The sequence below is a fragment of the Brienomyrus brachyistius genome, unplaced genomic scaffold, assembly GCF_023856365.1.
Source record: "Brienomyrus brachyistius isolate T26 unplaced genomic scaffold, BBRACH_0.4 scaffold50, whole genome shotgun sequence".
NCBI classification, from domain to species: Eukaryota; Metazoa; Chordata; class Actinopteri; order Osteoglossiformes; family Mormyridae; genus Brienomyrus; species Brienomyrus brachyistius.
In genome coordinates, this window is record NW_026042325.1 from 1,665,881 (window position 1) to 1,688,874 (window position 22,994).

General features: G+C 41.0%; 1 protein-coding gene across 9 annotated transcripts; it reads right to left on the reverse strand.

Annotated features, from left to right (window-relative positions):
• Positions 1 to 1,765: 1,765 nt before the first annotated feature.
• LOC125723524 (zinc finger protein 3-like) lies at positions 1,766 to 22,417 on the reverse strand. Of its 9 annotated transcripts, none has more exons than XM_049000184.1 (13): positions 22,266 to 22,417; positions 18,219 to 18,376; positions 17,958 to 18,131; positions 17,257 to 17,373; positions 16,581 to 16,707; positions 14,279 to 14,397; positions 14,084 to 14,177; positions 11,843 to 11,961; positions 11,585 to 11,750; positions 8,051 to 8,169; positions 7,759 to 7,969; positions 4,412 to 4,530; positions 1,766 to 4,323 (listed from the first exon to the last, which is right to left on the reverse strand). In XM_049000184.1, exons 2-13 carry the CDS (start codon positions 18,261 to 18,263, stop codon positions 4,123 to 4,125), a joined length of 1,611 nt encoding a protein of 536 aa, XP_048856141.1. In that variant the 5' UTR covers positions 18,264 to 18,376; positions 22,266 to 22,417; the 3' UTR covers positions 1,766 to 4,122. The 9 variants fall into 9 exon arrangements, with proteins under 9 accessions (XP_048856141.1, XP_048856139.1, XP_048856140.1 ...); XM_049000182.1 differs by having other exon boundaries at positions 14,012 to 14,177; XM_049000183.1 differs by lacking the exon at positions 22,266 to 22,417 and adding an exon at positions 21,636 to 22,238 and having other exon boundaries at positions 14,012 to 14,177.
• Positions 22,418 to 22,994: the final 577 nt, after the last annotated feature.

Sequence of the window (22,994 nt, forward strand, 5' to 3'; positions counted from 1 at the left end):
ACTACAGGCCTGGGTTTACGTAAGTTATTTATAGGCCTAATAATCAGGGCAGAAATTACGTCGTGCATATTTTTTTTTCCAGAAACGGACATCTAGCGAGGATATAAAAATTCAGTGAACTGTGGAATAAAACAATTAAAATTAAACGATTTTGCCGTTATTTTTTTAATTTACGATTATAGTGGTAAATTATTTGAAGGCTCACAAAGCTACACCGTTTACTTCAAAAATGTTCAGCTTCATGTACAAAATACCGTCATGCTTGTTGTTCAGTTTTCCTGTTTACCGTACGTTGAAAACTAAAGATTTGCTTTGATCTTTAATTTTATCGGATCATCATTTCACCATGTCCTGTGTGGAGCAGGGATGTGCTAAGATAATCAGTTTGCCCTGTTTTCCTGCGAATTGATTGATGTGGGATGAAAGGTAGGAGATGTAGGTAATTAGTGAGTACTGTAGCGAACAGACATAAATCATTGCATGTCTTGTAATCATTAAATCACTTAGTCCCGTTGATAACTCATGTTGAAACACAGCTATAGATATATCTGTAGGCTACTACATTTTTACATCTTTATTTTTTGTGCAATCTAAGTGTATATATTCTGCTACTTTATGAATAAAACACAAATGAAAATTATTAGCAAAACGTGCTGCAAGATGAATGACGATCATTCCTTTATTTTAAGTGCTCTTTTCAAGATATGCTTACGTGGTTTAAAGAAGGCTTTTTCTTTTTACTACTGCACTGAAGCACTCCCTCTAGCGGAGCAAACCATCTCATTTCTCATTTGATATAGACCAGGGCTGTCAGAATCATTTAAGTTAATAACCGGCCACTTTGGACGCAATCCAGTACGCTAGCCAGAGCAGGAAAATATATGTGAAGTGGGGTAATAACACATTAGTGTCACCTTTAACGTTTCTTTCTCACTCTTTTATGTAGCGAGATATATTCCGAATGCACAAATAGTTTGATCATAAATCACCTACAAATGATGTTTGTTTTACAATGTATCAATGGTTTCTCCAATACAGGCTGCCCTCACAATTGCATTACATTAATGGTGCTTATTATAATGTAATTACTGGTGTAATTCAAGACTAACAATATCTGATGACAAACTGACACCTTTAAGTACAAAGAACTTCACCTGCCTGCAATGCGTTATGGGAAAGGAAGCCCTACAATGGCCAGTCAGTGCAGTTCTGAGTATGCATATCTTCACATCCACCATTCTAGTACAGCTTATGGTAGCGTAAATGACGTCATGGCTACACGAAGAGCCTGACAGCTGCCCCGAGGAATGTAGCCCTCAGTACAAAACCAGAAAACCACTTTTACCCAACAATTCTACTAAACTGTGTTAGTTCTCTTTACTCCTGAATGACATTCTAGGCGTATGAATGCAGCCTGAGCAGGGGCATAGGAACCAGGGGGGGACTGGGAGGGGGGCATTTAATTTGGCTTTGCTCATCCCCCCAACACACAGACCTGTGTATTTAAATAAGCTGCTCCCATAATAAACTCTTATGCCCTTGACCCTGAAGAAAACATGGCTGCTTTGTTTTAGACAAATCTGACTGCATGACAGATACCATTTATATTCCTTACTGTCTACTGTACAGTTAATCAACAAACATTTTTCCAGTACTTACATAAAACAGATTATGATCGTTAATATTGTTGGTGCTACAAAAATAGTAAAAACATTATGTAAAACTAGACGGAATGCTAAGCGGCAGACAGATAAACACCAGCAAGTTAAATGAGAAAATTACCATTTTATTATGAAAACAAAGTAAATGTTCTTTGGTGCAGGTTCTTCTCAGAGCGAACAAGAGGAACAAGGCTGTACATTGTGTTTAGTGATGAAAAAGGCAAATAAAGTCTTAAAAAGTAATTAATTTTATTATAAGGGAAACTCTGTTCTTCACTCCATAAAACATAAATGTGGGTCTTAAGAGAGTACATATTATTTTATCTGTTTTAACAATTACCATGATAACAATAAAAAAGTTTTACCCAAATCCTTCTTTACTAAATCAAAGAATTAATATCTATTTAGCAAAACTCTGCATGCAATACTATGAATAACAAAAAAACACTACCTTTTATCTGCAGTACTAATGCATTATTTGCTTTCTACAATTCCTACCGAAACCCATTCGCTAAAATGAGGAAGGACAGCAGTATGAAAACTATCATTTTCTGAGGTACTATATCCCCCCCCCCAACCTTTCATCCCAGCCAAGGGAACTCAATTTAAATCTTAAATTACTAACACAATACTAATATCCAAGTACTGGTCACTCGTTTATCATAAAAAACCCCAAAAAGATTCATTTTCTTAAGACAAAAAATAACGGTCTATAAAGAAATGAATACACACAATATTGAACTGTTTTTATACTCCAGTGTTTAAAAATAGACTAGAAAACCAAAGTTCTTGAGGTTCGTTAACAGAATTATCATTATACAAGGATACATCTTCCCAGCCTTCGCCTTGCCTCTCTCCCTTGTCCTTTGCATGATCTTCAATCTGAAAACCTCATTGCTCATTAAGCTGGGCTCAATTTCCATAAGATCTGATACAAAGTAGCACAACCGGTGACCTTTAATGGTGACCTGGCAGCAGTGTCTCCACAGCGGGTCACACCTGGTGACACTAGTGTGGCATCACATACCCACATGCCTACATGTTCTCATGACAGGAATCACCCACCAAGATAACCACCAACTGGGCCGAGGGCATCTCTGTAATACTGAGGAAGTAACTCAGACAACAGTACCAGTCTGCACAAGCATCCAAAAAGCAGGAACCAGACTGAGATATGAAGACGCAAACTGGGATTAGGATATTATACATTACAGACCATGGAACTCACACCCATAATACACAATCCACTCTCAGATTTTACCGTGTTTCTACTTTAAATACATAATTACAGAAATCTGAGGTGTAAGCAAAGTATCTGTGAGCGATAAGAGCTGTGTGATTCTGAAGGTCTGTCTCTCGCATACAGTGAAATACAACGTTCCAATTCAGGTTCCTCCTACCACAACATGAGCTTTCAGGCATGTCCAGGGTATTACTACACAAAGACTGACACACCAAAGGACTAAGAGCCCTCCAGCTCTGAAGTGTTACTTTTTCACAACTCTGGAGAAATGAAAACCCAACTACAAGCTTTCAGTTACAATGGCGATGTTTGTGACACATGTTAGACGTGTATATAATTCTGAATGCCACAAAGCTTTGTCATTTTCTTACTTAATGAACATATATATGTGTTTATAAAATAATAAATCACCTTCTGTATCATGGTCTGGTCATCAGTTATGATGTAATGCTGTAGATTCATGATGCTCCCATGACCAAAGATTATTTGTCATTTTTACCTGATTCATTTCTGTTTACTTTTTTAAAAGCGGTGTGCTATTTTGTCAAAATATCCTTTTTAGCTTATGTTTGTAGTAGTTTAACTTTCAACAGAGTCACAATTATTAGATAGTTACCTCTTACATAATATTTTTTCCAGTACCATCATAATCATTAAATTATTAGGTACTCAAAGGTTTTTAAAACAGGTATATAGAAAACTTCTGGTGACCAAATCGCAGTTCGGATCTAGACTGTCAGTGACGGATCGCGACCCGGAGCCCATAGCAACAAATCAAACTCATATCATCCTGCCAAGGGAGGGAGAAAGTTGATCCAGGAGGTTCTCCATGGCTGGGCTGCTCCGGGCGGCGCCTCACATCGGAGAGGCACCTGTGAATTACTGGTCAGTGAAGGTGAGACCCGCCCCTCCTATCTGCATGGCACAGATGGGGAAAGGGGGAGGGGCTGCAGGGGTACAAACAGGAAGACCATCTAGCAACCGCACTCAGCCTCTTGGTAAAACATGAGGCGGTGTCAAGTAGGGCAAAACTTATCTTTTTAAAACATAACAACTAATATCAAAATAATAATAGTAATATTACATAGTTTCAACCTGCACAAACACAAACTCGACTAAAGCTGCAATATCAACATGGATCTGGGAATGGCGGCCTTCAGCCTTTACGCGTTTGCTCGCTGTCTTCCTGGGGAGGTGGTCTGGTGGAGAGGAGGACGGTCAGATCGGCAGGCGACCAGACAGAAGATGCAGGGCGCTCCAGGCCACAGCGGGGTTTGGGGGCTCCTGGGGGTATGGCCTGGGCTCGTAACACGGCTGGGCCGCCGCTTTGGGGGCGGCTGGGATTCCTGGGACCCCTGGGACCCCCTGGCCCCCGCAGAGCCGTCGATGCCTCAGCAGTCGGTCCGTTCTCGAAAAAGTCTGAGAGAAAGAGTGTGAACAGGTCAGTGAGAGGGGACAGGGGGACACGTGTGGATGGTGTGACACGCGTGTGCTGTCGGTCTCTCACCTGCTGACAGCGCTCGCACTGGTAGGGCTTCTCCCCACTGTGGATTCTCTTGTGTCTCCCCAGGTGGTAGCGCTGGGTGAACCGCATGTCACAAATGTCACACGCGAACGGCTTGTCCCCTAAAAACACAGCACACTACATTGTAATGTCGGTCTTTGACAGCAGAAACCTTGAATGTTCATTGTGCCGCAGTCACCATGAAACCTTACAGCCAGAGCTGTAATTTCATAACTTATGTAGTTTGTGACAGTTGATATAAGGAAGCAGGAACCACATCAATAATGTACATTTCTATTGACAATAATAAGATAAAAACCATTAGGTCAGCTTCAAGGAAGCTTGCTAAATGTTATATATATATATATATATATATATATATATATATATATATATATATAAACTCCACCAGTTTAACTCCACGTGCTAACTGATGGAAAGCACAGTACACCAGTCCAAAAAATACCTGTTTATTTGCAATCCTCGTTTACTAGCACAGTAAAACGTTTGTGGTCCTTAAAATCCCATCCACAAAACCAATTAAAGTTAAACTCACTTGTAAAAAAACATCTCCTTGTGGTGAATTGGCATCACTTTACACGGCAGAATAAGTAGGTACCACAGGAACACAAAGTACACACTATATACACAATATACGATAAGCATGTGTAGCCTTTGCTCCATAATGATTTAAGGATGTTCACTGCGCTCAGATATGAAACAAGGCAATTCAATCTTTAAGATATTTATTTCATCATATGGGCAACACATTTTATGGTGTGAAAAGCTTATCGTATTAAATTGAAAGGTAGGTGTAATTATGTCGGCTTTAACAATACCAAATACAACGGCAAAAACTGAATTCAATTGTTTTACTTACAGAAAGAATACGGCCTAATTAGCCAGATTTCTGTTCATATCTGCATGTCGCATTATTAATATGAGAAAGAGCAACCTTTAACGGCAACCCTACCAAGCTGCATTCCTACCACGGCCCTTTAATTAAAAAATGAGAGGGACAGCATTACAAATTCTGGCATTTCCTGAGGCACTGCCCCCCCAGCGTCGAATATATATATTTTTTTAAACTAATAAAACCACTAAAATCATCTAAATTCTGACACAAGCAATAAACACAAACTAACTCATTTATGGCTAAAAACACACTTGATTGAAAAAAAGACACTTTCAATTTGTTGTTATAGTTAAAAAAAATACTTAGAATAAGATCCTTCTGCTGACTCGAGTGGGAATATGACAATAAGGTGACACAAAGGATGGCTGCACCCTCCACAGCCAGCCAGACCTTCTCCATCCTTCTCACTCCCGTCAATAAGGTGACACAAAGGATGGCTGCACCCTCCACAACCAGCCAGACCTTCTCCATCCTTCTCACTCCCGTCAATAAAGTGAGCTCACTGACTAAACCACAACAGCAAGCAAACATAATCCAGCATCAATCAGCAATTTCATTAAGATATGGAAACGCAACAAGGAATCTTCATCACAGTCCATGGGCTGCTGCTGTAAGACAGGAAGCTCTTAAATCACCCAGTACCATCTCATATAATCCAGCAACTCATGCAAGGAAAGCCTGCAAGTCAGCCAAACCCAACTGAGGCTTGTTTTCTATGCTCAGCTAATATATCCGTGTGCTAATCATTAAATGCTTCTGATTAAGATATGATGATCACAAAGATTAAGAAATAACTGGAAGAAAATAATGCTAAAAAAAAATCGATGCAGCACATTACACATAACTATTTCAAACAAAAAAAGCACATAATATATTCTACGATACAAAAAATGACATATAACACAAATCAGCATAGGTAGGCAAGTAAGTGGTAGCAAAACAAGACGGTTTCGGCCAATAAAAAGCAAACAGCAGCAAAAGTGACCAATCAAAAGGTTTCTGTGGAGCCAAATAGCCAAATCTAAACTATACCAGCTGTTGAAAAATAAGAGCAACAAAGGTTGCAAACAAGGTAAACAGAGAAATTCCTTGGAATCTCAAGGACAGTTTTGTATTAACTTTGAAGGTGATAGTTTTAGAAAATTCACTTAAAAAAAAAGTTAAGTCTGAGAACACACACACTGTATAGACACACTATAATATGTATGTCGAAAGACGAGATTTGCTATTTTCCTACTTAATCCTGAGCACTAGTATCTGTCCAAAAAGGTACCATAACAGCTAATTGCTTATGTCATGCCCTGAGTAGTTAATGAATTTTGACAAACTACAGTGTTCTTATTAGGTCCACTAAAGGTGTACTGGTCTCCTGACAGCCAGACGGACGAGCTCCTCCTGAACTACAGCATAACAATGTTTTCTCCAAAGCAAAGGCAAAAACTTCAGCTCAAATACTGAACTCGTCACTTTAACTTTGTTCACGTCATTCAGCACAGTCTTCATGGGCGCCCACCAAATTTGGTTTTCTAAAGGAAACCTTTCATTTACGTTTTATTTGTTTGTTTATTTATCCAAAGCATTGTATGATCTTTGGGGAAGCAGGACCAGGGTCTATGGAGCAACTAGGGTTAACCTTGTTCAAAGGTCCAACACAGTGAAACCCCTCTGCTGGCTCTGGGAATGGAACTAGCGACCTTCTAATCTCAGACCTATCCTAGCCCACGGAGCCACACACAACCCCCCCATTAACACTGTCAAATACCAAACAAATTATTTCCCCCCCAAATTTTTACATTTTTAGATGTACTGTGTCATTGTATTCAAAATACTCATCTTACATTTTTTTTTCACTCCTATACTTCCACATAAATCCACCACAAGGTCACAACAGCAACTTCATTCCTGCACCAAATAAAAGCACAAACTACAAATATAAGCTAAAACTGTTACCTTTAAAGAGTGCAACAACTGAACAGGCATTTTCCCCCAAAAATGTAGTACTATATCCCTCACCACCATTCACACCTGGACTACACCATTCACCAGTTACATACTGCCTTGAAAAATCTCTTCATCAAGGAAGAGGATTCAGCTGGGATTTCACTGTTCCCATCAGCATGCCCCTTTATCTGGCTCCTCCTACAGACCCTTAACCACGGGACACAGCAACAGCTGATTCGTAAAGTAGAAAAGATGATGGAGTAATAGAGGCCAGGAAGGAAACAGCAGCTGCCCTAAAGCCTCGAACTTTGGGGAAGGAGGATAGAAAATACTAGTCTATTCCAATAAAAAAATCCATATTCTGACTGTCACTCAAGACTGAAGCTGCAGTGTGAATATGACACCACAGAGCTTCTGAACATGCTGATGTTTTCGCATGTGATGCTTTTCCAGGATTGAGGTACTGAGGAGGGTTTTCAGAGCGGCAGGTGACCTGAGGGGGGGTGCAGGGTGCTCCAGGAAACAGTGGGGTTAGGAGGCGCCTGAGGATATGGTCTCGGCTCGTAGCACGGCTGGGTGGCCGCCTTGGGGGCCGCTGGAACTCCTGGGACCACTGGGACTACTGGAACCACTGGAACCACTGGGACTCCCTGGCCCCCACAAAGCCGTCGATGCCTAAGCAGCCGGTCCGTTCTGGAGAATGTCTGAAAGGAGAACTAGAGTGAGAGTCGGGACAGGGAGACACGTGTGGATGGTGCGACACGCGTGTGCTGTCGGTCTCTCACCTGCTGACAGCGCTCGCACTGGTAGGGCTTCTCCCCACTGTGGATTCTCTTGTGTCTCCCCAGGTGGTAGCGCTGGGTGAACCGCATGTCACAAATGTCACACGCGAACGGCTTGTCCCCTAAAAACACAGCACACTACATTGTAATATAGGTCTTTGACAGCAGAAACTTACCAAACAAAACCGATTGTGCTGCATGCTGCTTAGATGTTCTGAGACTTTACAGTCAGTTTAAATGTAAGTTCCTCCACTCCAGTTTACGGTGTCACATACAAAATTTATATGTGACAAATTTTAATGAAAAAAAAACAGACTTATTGAATGTGGCACCATTACAGCCTAATTTTGATAATGTTTCAGAATCTCTCTCACAATTTTTTTGACTGATTTCTTACTGAATTCCATCTTTTACATTTTTATAAAAGTCATATGGCAGTTAAAAAAGTAAACTATGGCTTTTAATGTCGGATATATGGTATTTTAAATATACTGAAAATGGTTCTGAATAATTTAACCACCTGTTTATTTTTTGTGCTCATACAGTTATTACTTACTTACTACAGGCAAATATACATGAAAATGGATGACCGTTCCTACACTATAGTGCACACCGGTGATTGCACGCAAACGAGCATAAGCGCATTAACAAGGCCTGTGGCAGTAACACTGAGCTTTTGTGTACCAGTCACACCTCCATCATGGCTCAAGGGTGTACATTGTATGTAGTGAACAAACACGGGAGATGAAGTCTTCTTAAAAAGTCATTTATTTCATCATAAGGAAAGCCCTGCTCTTCACTACATTAAAAAGTAACTACGCGGATCTTTAGGATACATGTATTGTTGCCATTTTTTAACAATAATCATCATGATAGCAATTGAAAAGGTTTCACCAAGTCTTTTTAATTAAACAAAAAATTAATGGGATCTATTTAGTCAAACTCTGCATGCAATACTATTAATATGGAAAACACTAAGCTTTAAATACTATCCTGAATGTTGTTTTTACTATTCCTATCAAGACGTATTCAGTAAAAAGGAGGAACAGCAGTAAAAATGGCCATTTTCTGAGGTACTATATCCAACCCCCCCCCCCCCAACTAGCCATCCAACCCCAACAAGAAAAAAAATCTTAAATTACTAAACAATTTAAGTTTTCAATACAATACTGATTATTATACTAGATGCTTGTTTATAAGTTTTTTTTTTTTTAAAGACTCGTATTTTGGCTAAAAACTAAAACAGCTTAAAGAGAGATTACATCTATCTGTTTTAGAACTCCAGTGTTAAAAATATACTTAAGAAACACAAGGTCCTCGAGGTTTAACAGAATTATCATAATGCAGTAGGGATGCACGATATCACACCGTGATTATATGGCACAATAATCACCAGGGCTTTAGATAACGAGCAAACGTGTGGACACACGCCAGCGTTTCTGTACTATGCAGACACTTACTTATGCCCGCAATTTGGTAAGCAGATTAGTAATAAGTCCAAAATATTAATGAGCAGCATGTTTAGTCATCCGTATAAAAGCGGCATAACCTTGTGCTTATTAAATTTGGTTAGCGGAGCAGGTGGCGTCACATGCTGCTGTTTTGGTAAATCGTGGGAGTGATTAGCACTGAAGTGGCGCTGAAGAAAGGGACAGATCAGCAGCTACAACATTTTTTAAAAGAGGAGATCTTGTGGTACAGTGGTCTGACATAAGTAAACGTCTGTATAGCACTGAAAAGAAGGCGTCCGGACAAATGTTTCACCCGATATCTAAAGCCCTGGCGATTATTGAGTATGCGTCATATACTAACAACCGGATAACGTGCAGTCCTATTACACAAGGATACAGAGAGGACCTCCCATCTACTCAGCCTTCGCCTTGCCTCTGAAATCTGAAAACCTCTTTGCTCAATAAGCTGGGCACCAAAAGATCTGATACAAAGTAGCACAACCGGTGACCTTTAATGGTGACCTGGCAGCAGTGTCTCCACAGCGGGTCACACCTGGTGACATACCCACACGCCTACATGTTCTCATGACAGGAATCACCCACCAAGATAACCACCAACCGGGCCGAGGGCATCTCTGTAATACTGAGGAAGTAACTCAGACAACAGTACCAGTCTGCACAAGCATCCAAAAAGCAGGAACCAGACTGAGATATGAAGACGCAAACTGGGATTGGAAAAATGTAGATCACAGTGCATATAAAGGATAAACAGAGTGAAATCAATTATTTTACAAGTGATAGAAACTTTCAACTAATCAGAAAAATAATCACAAAATCCAAGAGTGAATCTAAGGCAGCCATGAAGACACATGTCTGCGATCCATCTTCCTACCTTATAAAGACTCCATTACAACAGTTTAAAGCATAACAACAGTATGTCTGAGAGCCGCTGCTGAACCATAAAGGACCATAAGCGTGGACAATTCTGACAGTTATGGGTCGGCTGATGTCCTGACAGCAGGGCATCACGGTCACTGTATAGTAAGTCAGAGGTGTTTACGAGCATCTTCCTTCAGCATAAGCATCCTGGATCTAGAGCACATCGCTGTCCCACACAGCAGCACCCGCCTGAGGTGGAAGTAAAGACACACCAGTGACAACGTCTCACGTTCTATCCTGCAGGAATATAGAGAACTGGCTCTCCGTGGCTGCACTTCCAGCTGGAGGCTTTATACTTAGGCAACCCCATAAGAAATCCAGTCTCAAAATTTTAGCCAGTTGTAAAGACCATGAGGTTTTATCATTTCGCTGGTATTTATGAAGTGTGAATATTAGTCCATAAACAGACAAAACTACTAAAAGCTGCCTGACTGAGTCCCATCCTGAGTGATTCATCATTGTTTCTATACTGGAGTTTCCTTGCACACTAAGAACAGTAACAACAGACCAAAAACCATACAGGTGGTCTTGACTCCTCTTTTACTAGTCACTGTTATAATGACTGGCCACCAACCAATCTTCCCTGTTTCACTATATATAAACAGTTTAAACGTTCTTCTAAGAAACCAGACCTCGGGCTTTCCCCCCCCCCCCCCCCCCCCTCATTCTCCATTTAAAAATTCTTATTTATGTTTCATATTTCTCCATTTGGTTATCTATTATTTTTAATGGACGCATTTCCAAATTCCACTTTTCACTAACATGGTGTCATTACACACAACTAACCGAAACCAATCAGATTTTTTTCCCCATTTCCACAAAAAGCAAATCAATAAAATTAAGGGATAAGGAAAAACAGACTTTTGTTTGGAAAAAAACAAACAAACAAACAAAAAAACTAAATACAGAATAATCCACCATTTAATGCATGAAACTAGGTGGCCAAAAAGTAAAAATAAAAAATTATCTCAGTCTTTTTCACACTCATGACTGAAGCTGCAGTATCAATCTGCACCAGGATGAGGCGCCACTGAGCTCCTAACGTGTGCCAAAGGTTTTTTATTAGCTTTTATTTATTTTATTTTTTTTACACTTGTGTTTTTCCAGGGTGGAGGTAAGGAGGATGACTGTCAGACCGGCAGGCGACCTGAGGGGGGGTGCAGGGTGCTCCAGGAAACAGTGGGGTTAGGAGGTTCCTGGGGATACGGTCTCGGCTCGTAGCACGGCTGGGTCGCCGCCTTGGCAGCCCCTGGGACCCCCTGGCCCCCACAAAGCCGTCGATGTCGGAGCAGCCGGTCCGTTCTCGAGAAGGTCTGAGAGGAGGAGGAGCACGAACAGCACAATGAGGTCGGGACAGGGGGACACGTGTGGATGGTGTGACACGCGTGTGCTGTCGGTCTCTCACCTGCTGACAGCGCTCGCACTGGTAGGGCTTCTCCCCACTGTGGATTCTCTTGTGTCTCCCCAGGTGGTAGCGCTGGGTGAACCGCATGTCACAAATGTCACACGCGAACGGCTTGTCCCCTAAAAACACAGCACACTACATTACCATCGAGTAAAACCCTCGTCACATGACCTCACACTTGCAGGGCCATGAACGTCCGAGTCATGATTCGCTTTTTGACAATATTAATGAGGGTAATTAGAAAATCTGCCAGATTCCCCAAATTCAGAAACGTTTCTTGTCTCAGTGTGCATCCCTTTTAGGACATAATTGTTCATGGGAAATAGTAGAGCAGCTCAGAAAACTCTTAGCAAGTCAGTTTTAGCATCTCTTACTTGTTCATAGCCCTGCTCATTTATTAAAAAGCATTTATTTGTGGTGCTTTACACAAACCCTGGCCACTTCACAGAAATATGGTGAACAATATACCGCCAGTCAATCGTTCTCATGTTAGAACACACAGCGGCATTCATGCACTAACGACCGTAAGCGAGGCCTATTGTGGGCTGTAACTACTCGTGTACCGGCCATATGTCAATCATGGCTCAAGGGTGTACATTGTATGTAGTGAACAAACACGGGAGATGAAGTCTTCTTAAAAAGTCATTTATTTCATCATAAGGAAAGCCCTGCTCTTCACTACATTAAAAAGTAACTACGCGGATCTTTAGGATACATGTTACTTTTTTTTTAACAATAGTCATCATAATAGCAACTGAAAATGTTTCACCCAAATCTGTTTACCTAAAAGAATTAATAAGACTTTAGTTAAACTCTGCATGCAATGCTATTAAGAGAGTAAGTCTACGTTTCAATTGCTACTCTACATGTAGTTTTCTACTATTCCTACCAAGACCAATTCAATAAAAATGAACAGCAGTATAAAACGATCATTTTATGAAGTATTTTACCCACCCCAACCTTGCGATTAAAAAGTTTAATTTAAAATTACTGAAAAATGCGAGGGGTTACTGAATAGTCATTTCAGGGATTCTGGCTTCTTTGCTGAGGACTGTAAAAAAAAGAAAACAAAAGAACTTAAAACAAAATATCTATTGGACAGATTTCATTACTCCAGTGTTTAAAAATATAGTAGAAAAATAAGATCCTTGAGATTCATTTTGACAATGCAAAGGAATATAGAGATGAACTCAACTGACTGGTCTTTCCTTATTTTATCCAGTGTGACCATCCAGCTGAAATGGTCAGAGGGTCAAACCTCAAAACTATCCAAATGTGTAATATATGAAACACTCATGCACTGCGGAATCTTATAAAATGTACAGCCGGAGTTATTTGCCTGGGATGGAAGCTCAATTACGACAAATTACAATGTATCACTAAATCCTCTAGATGGCAGCATTGAGTGCAGTTTTGACCGTTAAGAAAGGTGACGGCGTACAAGCCTGAACCTTGCTGCTACCAGTGAGGCAACAAGCATAATTTCCAGGTATTTACTGAGCATAAGTATGCTTGCAAAATGGCTTAATGCTGAAAAAAATGACCCACGCAATCAGGTTTTCACATTGTTGTCTAATGGTGTTTTCTTCACAAGTACCGTAACTTTAGACCAAACAGCCAACATCAAGATGACTCCTGACTCCCCCATTGCTGCCGTTTCTCTGACCGGCAACCAGAAAAAAAACATGGATTTGTATATTAAGCAGCCTGACAGGATCCCCTCACAGATTTTTCTTTACCAAATGTTTTGGAGAAGTGTTTTCCATCTTAATATCAAAACACCCATTAACTACAGATCCCTTATCAGATTTAATTACCTACATGGGTTCTCCATTTATAAATAAAAGCCCACTTCATCACTGATATTTTGATAACACATACAGTAGCCTCTAATCCACCCAACCTTTCTCGCAGCTTTAACTATTGTCAGAGGCACAGCCGATAAAATCTAACAGTTAATAAAGACAGAACATTTTAAATCAAACTGAGTGATTACAGAATAATCTCAGCCTGTCCTCCAGACCACTGTGTCTGAAGCTGCAGAATCAATCTGCACCAGGGTGAGAGACTACTGAGCTTCTGACTGTAAGCTGAAGATGTTTTTTGCTTTTGATTTTGCATTTTTCCAGGGTGGAGGTAAGGAGGAGGGTTTTCAGACTGCCAGGCGACCTGAGGGAGGGTGCAGGGAGCTCCAGGCAGCAGTGGGGTTAGGAGGTTCTTGGGGGTACGATCTCTGCTCACAACAAGGCTGGTTCTCCCCCTTGGCAACCCCTGGGACCCCCTGGCCCCCGCAAAGCCGTCGATGTCGGAGCAGCCGGTCCGTTCTCGAGAAGGTCTAGGAGGAGGTGAAGGAGAAGTGTGAGCAGAACTGGTAGCGGCAGGACATGGAGACACGCATGGAGCGTGTGGCACACATGTGCTCTGTCGGTCTCTCACCTGCTGACAGCGTTCGCACTGGTAGGGCTTTTCCCCGCTATGAACACGCTTGTGTCTCTCCAGGTGGTAGCGCTGAATAAATCTCATGTCACACATGTCGCAGGCAAATGGCTTCTCCCCTAGAAACACATATGTTTTGTTAATGATACATTCATCATATGCGGTCCCACAAGTACTGTTGACAACGACACATCTGAACATACAGGAACTTCAAATAAGGGTCAGGTTAATCAGAGACCAGGCATAGATATGAAACAGCCCTGGGGAATGACAGTACAACTGCAATGACAGGTAAACTTCCTTATAAATACCCTGATAAAGAACAAAAAAATGAGAGTCAGGGGCAAAGACAATGTCAGATCAGGAATTTTCCCTAGGAATGTAGATTCCTGGATTCCTACATGCAAATTCCATAGAGGGTGAGAACAGCAGCTCTTCTGACATAGACACGGCAAACTTTGGTTTTCCACCATGACCACGACTGCTGAACGAATTGACTATATTTAACTAATTATGCACCAATAAGGAAATTTCTGGCAGATACCGATAGCCAATTATTTCGCAAACTCACACCTATACTGATCGATTGGGAGGTTCTGCTTAAATAAGTTTAAAGGGACTCCACCCAAATGAATGCATTCCAAAATTATGAAAAAGTATTTTTTGGTAAGAAAACACCAACTCTAGCATACAACAGTCGCAGAGCACTGTATTTTATAAGTGTATACATAATTTTTAACATAAAGGGCTGATCATCAAGAGTAATATCTTTTCATGTTGCACTGTGCACCGATTAAAGGCTATCAAAGGCTGGGGTTTCTGACAGACTAGGGTTACTTGGGTGTAACTGCAGCCTTTTTTATTGGAATGTAGGGTTTTCATAAACTGTTCATACTCTTCACTGTCTCACCATAAGGTGAGAAATCAAGTTTGTAGTGTTGAAATGCTTATTAGTAGGTTCTCCTTGTGAACTTTTAGCAGAGCAGTGTTAAATGTTTTGCATTTAATGCCGTTTTCGCTACCATAAAAATAGACATTTTCCTGTTTAGTTGGCGGGGGAGTAAAGCAATATAGGTCACCATTTTAAAGGGTATTATCAGCTGCATATATAGGTTCATTTTCAACCATCGACCAACGGCCGACTGATATTGGCGATAAAAATGGTTGGTCAACACGATTGGTGTATCTCTATATAAACTACATGGGCAAAGACAGTGAGAAGGGTCTCCACAGAGAGAGACGCATTCAGTGTAAATATCATTGAGTTTCAAATGTAGTGTTTCCATTTATAAACAAATTCATATTACAATTCAATCTTAAATCTATTTTACATAAAAGTCAGTACCAAGCTACCCAATGTTCACCTCAACTCAAAACCAGGCACATCAAGAGTGACGTGCTTCAGACGCCTGCCAGACCAACCTACCTGGGCTGGACCTCATGCCATTTATTAATAATGTTACATACCATTTCTTGCAATTTCTTTCAAATATTTTCCTTGAAAATATTTTACATTTTTAAAGCTACTACATTGTACACCAGGTACATCCCCACTACAAATATAATAAACATACAAGTTTATTGCTGCTGTGGTGTTATACAGCATCCGTCCTCTAACCACTGGGTCACAGGGCGGGCCTGAAGCCTGGCCTAGGCAGCTATGTGTACAGAGCACGTGTGTAACACCCTGGACTGTGTCACACGATATACTACAGGAAATCTAGGAATGCCAACTGGCCTATCTGCATGTTTCTGGCCTGAGGGAGGAAACCAGGGTCCCGAGAGGAAAACAGCACGACAAGGAGTAAAAATTGTACAATTAATGGCAAAAACCTGGGGAACAAGTGGAAACATAACAGTTTTATCGCTCACTACTCACTCACTCCCAGATCTGTCACTGTATTTGCTGGGTTGTTAGTGCCCCCATGCTCGCAGACATCTTTAAGTAGAAATGTTGAGTGCTTGCGTTAAAAACTTTTATACTCTTCGTATACATTTTACATTTCTGAAAATTAACCCCCAACATAAACCATCTGCTTTATGAGTTCAACAATGAAAAGTTAAATGTCTGAATGAGTTGCTATGCAACAGACATGTACAAATATTTGTACATGAACGATCCATTTTTGTATTGACCTCCTATGCACCCATTTTCCTATTTTAAAATGCATTCATACTGTTTAACTAGCACCATATGTAAATAATACAATTATAAAGGTCTGTGGTTTAATCATGTTAATATTGAAGAAGAAGGGAGTACGCGGCTCCTGGCTGGTGAACCGGCCGTGCCTGGCAGACAGACCTGTATGAATAAGGATGTGCCGCTTCAGGTGATAGCCACTCCGGAAGGCCCCGTAACAGTGCTCACAGATGAAGTTCTTCTGCACTTTGGACAATGGACATTCGCCGTTCTCATCCACCACCACCACCTGCATTGCACATTGAGGGGAATGAGGTCCTCAGCATGCACACAGCAGGAGAGAGACATGATCACCCCCCCCCCCCCCACCACCACCACCACCACAAAAAAAAAAAACACAGCAGTGTCCTCATATCAAACATCCCTTTTCATTTATTACACATAACCACGATAAATCTTAATTTTATACAAATATATAAAGTATTAATGAACAGAAAACAGTGATATGGATTTTCAAGAACACGCTATAGACACCAATATAAAACAGAAATATACTACAGATACTACAGTAACTAAACTAAAATGTCATCAAAATATTAGCCAGTGAAACAGAAGATCTGATGCTTTCAGCACTGAAGGAACTGAAGGGCGCGTAGACAAACACACTGGGGTTACAAGCCCCCCACCCCCACCCCGCTCTCAGGCACAATAACTGTTATTGTGTTTCACGGTTCCCCCTCCCCCCCTTTCCTTTCCAGTGACCCCACCCCCCTCCACATCATCTCTAGCCTCAACACCTCCCCCCCCCCCGACCCCACCCCCACAGCCCGTCTCTCACTTTGCAGGGCGTTCCTGATTTCCTGTTCTTCTTTTTCAGCTGAGAGTCCTCACTCTCCCGCATTTCCTTGTCGTCCAGGAGTCGGGCTGAGTGGAAGTCGCCTTCCTTACGGATGAGCTACACATTGGGGAAGGGATAGCAGTGGGAGAAAGGAGCACCTTAAAGTTCAGAAACCAGTACGAGGCCATAATACACTACACAGTCTGAAAAAGGACAAACACCGAGTATGCAAAGGATGACGCATAATTACCATTTACATAAATTGTAAGACGGGACAGATGCTTTTGCATTTATTTTCAAGCTTAGCACTTTAACAGTTTAATAGTTAATAAACAGTTTCCCAAAGTATTAAGTCATTCAATATTTTACAGAACAAGAAAGTCATTATGATTATTTCTTACTGTCAAAGCAATAACAGTAATAGAAACATGTAAAATCTTTACTACCAGGACGGCACATTTTAAAGCCATCATTAATAAAACAAAATTAAAGAAAACATATTTGTATTTACATGGTAAGTAATTGGATAGACAAGCCATCAAAACCGAGGCAGGGTGGGTTTATCATGCAATGCTAACCAAGACTGACTTAGACTGGTGATATTACTGGCTAAAGTAGGTGGTTACAGTATACAGAATCCACATCCACACAGGGTCTGGAAAGCTTGTGTCTCCCATTACTGGAAGCTCCCAAATGCTCACCAGGGGTGGGCAGCTCATTCCAGACGGCAGGATCATGTGACTCTGAGGAGCACGCTCAGGACTCTCTCTCTGTCCATGGCCCAGTGGGGACATCATCTTCTTCTGCCCCGCCATGGAGCTGGCCTGCATCAAAGCCATGCTTGAGAGGACAGCCTCACAGCCCAGCAGTCCTGCCTGTGAAGAACATTTCCACATGACATGTAAGATTCATAATAAGAAAACAAAAAAATAACCAGTATTGGTTTAACTGTGTGAAAATACCCATTTCATGTGGTCGCGGACGGAGCTGCTGGGCAGGTGGGTCATCGCCGTGGTTACTGTGTATCAGGGCGGGGGAGGGGACAAGGCAATGGGGTAGAGGTCACACTACGGCTGTCTGTTAGGAGATTTTACCAAACCCGGTCATCTGGCACTTCACCCTGCAAAGAGGATAAGGAAAATATATTGAACATAAATAAATGAGAAAAAAAATGTAACCCACCTAATTTTAAATGTACTACCTTAGAAAACAGTTTATTTAATCACTGCTCAAGACAGAATAGAAAATTAAGCCCAAAAATAAATGCTTAGAAGAAATTTTCAGTGAAACCCTCATCAGTTTCAATGACCTGTAATCGGGTAACGCACAAATTCAAAAAATGTACTGGCACTTACAGTCTGACACCAACAAATTTTAAAATCCCCAATGGTGGAAAACTGTTTTCAGCAGTAAACAGCTGTCATTACACCACCGTTCGAAACGATATCTGCTGTGCAAGTCATGAAGCACACTGCTTTCTCCAACAAAACAACAATCCCACAATGACGATAATTCATGTTTCAACTACTTTACAAAATGCATTTGATCAAATTGCTAGTCATTAAAATTCTTTTCCACATTTATCCACACAAAAGTCCAAGTCACTCTGTTAAAAAAAGAAATCAATCTGTTAAAAGAAATTCCAGTGATACACCAGTCTCCAGTTTGATCATGCATGTTGATCACACTTAAATAAAACCCACACTGCCAATCACTGTCCAGCTGCTGCTCGATTGAATATGTTCTTTTCCATAGGTTACACGCTATGTCAAGATCAATTTAAGACAACCAACCATAAAACTGGGCTCGATATCCGACTACCAAGCAGAATGAATTAAATTTGCGACCACTCTATAAAACAATTGCTTGCAGAACTACTGTGAATACTGATTCAATACTTAATCAAATAATGAATTTTGAATTTAGTGATTAGTGGTCATTGTTGACACACACAACGACGAAATGTGTCCTCTGCATTTAACCCATATGTGACATTGTGACATAGCAGGAGGCAGCTAATCCAACTCCCGGGGCTTTGAGGCAGTACCTTGTTCAGGGTACCACAGCTGATCAGGGATTCGAACCTGCAATCTTTCAATTACAAGTGCGTATACCTAACCATTAAGCTACCACTGCCCCAGAGGATTATGGGAGTCAATCCCGCCCCACCTTTACCTTCCCACTGCAACTCAAAGTAGGTAGGCGAGTAGGACAACTGGGTCACATGCACCATCTTTAGTTACTTGTAACAATCCTCTGGATAAAAATGTACCATTTAAATTTTTAATGTTTCCTCATTCTGAGTTTTCATTCAAATGAGATTCATTACTCTTTCTGAGAATAATAAAAAACACTACAAGAGTAACAGCAACAGCATAAGAAAGTAATGCATTTTTCTGGAGACCATACCATACCATAATTTCCTGCATTTATTAGGAGTCAGGCCTGACCATGCTTAAGAACTTCGACACATTAGAATCTAGATGATGATCCTGCAGTCTTACCTCAGGCTCTCAGAAACCACAAAGACAAAAATGATATGCGAGACTCCCTACTCAGGCCCAACCTGTCGCTGACCTTAGGGACCTGATGAGTTTACCGATTCTTCTAGCATCCTCCTTGCGATATGCACATGACTGCACTGTCTGAGGTGCATGCTGGGAGTGAATACGCCAAAAAGGAAGACTCCACACAGGAGTTTCTGGGGATTCAATGCTAGCTATTACAGGCACGAAAACCATGTATCCATACAAGCAGCCAGTTTTTCACACTACTTCATACAGTGCTGCTGTTTTACTTTAGTCCCAATCACAGAATGTACATTTTGCATGCTTTTTCCAAAATGCATACTGTAATATGCGTGTTTGGATAAAATCACAACATACATTTTTTTGAGAAAGTTACCATTTTACAATATCCATTCAATGAACCAAGTAAGGCCACTTAAATAATGTATTATGGAAAAAGACTTTTTGTTAAATTCACTTAATCTGTTTTCTCCTGTTCATAAGGCAGTGGTCATGTTAAAAATTCATTCTTCGCCAGGTGGAATCAAGGCTTTAAAGTAATGAACACCATCTAAGTGAACTCAAATTTCACTGCTGCCAAACATGACCCTTTTTGCATTCAGCCAAGTCTTTTCATCAAAGTGAGTTATGAGAGAAATAACTGTGCAACATGCTGGCATAATACGCTGAAATTTCTGTACTAAATGAACAAAAATCAATTTAATTCAACATTATACAAGAAGCCAATCTGCCCCCACTTCTAAAGGGTTTACATAAAAAATTTCAAACCAGGTTTAGCAGTACATATGGAATAAGTTAAATTTTACACACACTGCCATTTACTATAGCTACTAACACTATAAATACATTTGCTTCAAACCATATTAAAAAAACAGTTTTTTCATTCTTTTTTTGCAAGATTTCATAACATTTCTTCTAATTTACCTTCTGCCTGAGCATACATAACATGGAAATAAGCATTTAGAGTGTTAGTCTAATATACACTTGCCATACAAAGCTGTTAAGTGTACTTCTGGGTTTCCTTTATAATCATATTCGCACCCTAAAACCTAAGCCTTGCTCATGGCCAACTGAGCCAGTTTCTCCAAAGCTTAAAGCCTTGGATAAGCCCTGAAATCAAAGAGTGAACAAAAGGTAAAATGTCATAAGTTCAAGTTCAGCACCATTTTTTGGCCACGATTGAAACAAAGGTAAAGACATACAATTCCTGAAGACACTGCATCCTTTATATATGAAGTCCGATGAACATTTCTAACCATCAAACACGGGCACAACACCGAGCAGAAGGTAAACGGCATGGGTGTGGCACGAGGCAATACACCTTTCTCGAGGCAGCAACTTCACAGTGTTATCAGAAAAATAATATAGCGTGGATCAGCGGTGATAAAGGATATCCCAGTACTGTCACATATTCACAAATATTTAAAATGACTAGCGCATTTTACTATATGTTAAGTTCAATATAAATATAATTGCCCATTCGTCGTTATTATTATTTAGGAAAAATAATATAACTAAGCAAGACTCCCGAGCAAGCCATAAAGGATCTTTTTAAGCAGAGTTACCAGCAATGAAAGACTGAAACGTTACTGCACGTCTGTACCCTTTTAAAACATTAATGGGGTTTAGCAACGTATACTTAATTATGATCAAAAATTTCAACGCGACCACATTTAAAACAGGAATTCGAGATAAGTCGTTTTAAAAACTTAATGCTATTATTTAACGCGGGAAGGTAACAAATAAGTTTGCCTAAATAAGCGGGTACTTGACACTTAAGGCACTGAACGCAGAAACCTCGGTACCGTGGCTCGGTTTCAGCCATCGTTTGGCCACAACCACTAAACCCACCTGCAAACTGCGCTCAAATGAAAACCTGGCAGACGCTTCATTAATATAAAGATTAAAGGCGATTTCTATAAAATCTGCTATTAATATTAAAACGGATCGTTTAGTTAACTAATTAAACGTTAACCTCCCTTAAACCGGCTACCAGTAGGTCACAGCCGAAAGGTAGGAGTTAAAAAGAAAGGGGGGGAATTACGATTATTTTGTCATGCCGTTTAGTCATGCACACACAGCCAAAGAACAATGCACCCTAGCCCCCCCAACCCCCCTCCCGACTGGTTAGCATGCTAGCCTGCTAGCTTGTTATCGGAACCAGGCGCAGGGGCTAGCGCCTTAGCTACGCTGGCTATCCGCTAAAGTTCATCGAAGCCCGGCACGGGGAGCGGAGGCCCGGGGCGCAGCCGGCGAGCGGCTCAAACGGGGCTCCTCTCCGTCAGTCCGGGGGGAGGGGGTTTGTGTGATGCTCCCGTCGTCCGTCGCGTACTCCCCCGTTTCGCAACTAGTCGTGTGGGTCGCGTCTCTTTCATTACAACCGCGTAACCCCCGTCTACGTTTATATATTCGAGCCTAACCGCCAATATCCCACTGTACTTTATAGTCGAAGCCGGCGAGTGTCGGATATAGCTGTTTTACCTTACTGGTTTCCTCGTGTTTCGAAAATTATTATTAATATATATTTTTTCAGTCTGTCCCTCGAGTTCCAGTTTTTCCCTCAGTTTACAAACACAGGAAACGCTACCGGAAGTGCTCCCCGGGGAGAGGGTTGGCACGTGACCGCGTTGGGGGGAGTTGGAGGTGGAGCGAGGAAGGGGGGGGGGGTTGCCATGTCTGTCGGGCGTGTAATTGGATCTCACGGCCCCTCCATTTTGGTTTGGGCCGGCAGTGCTACGATGCGTCCATTTACTGGACTCATCGACTGAATAACGCCGAGCGTGTTTTACAGGACGCCGTGTCTTGTATGTCTGCTTTACAACGCAAGTTTCAGAGCTAAAGTAACCTTTAGCTTGCGGGGATGAAACAATGCGCGATTTCCTGAAGGAAATCGTCTTATCAAAATTAAGTTTTAGTCACAGTTTCTGGGGTATAGCATAGAAGTATAGAATATACTATTCACAATTACACTTTGAGACGGGCTCTGAATCCAGGAATCATGAGTTTGCAGTAAAACATAACAGCAAATTTTGACACTAAATAAAGACGATGAACATTAGCCATTGTCAATATATTATCAACTTGGTTACCTTTGGGTTTCCAAAGTCTCATAACTTATCCATCCACTGTGGACTTATGTTGTATTTTTTTCAGAAATGTGTATCTATACAAATCACTAAGAAAATGTTTAGTAATTAGACTCTAGGCCCA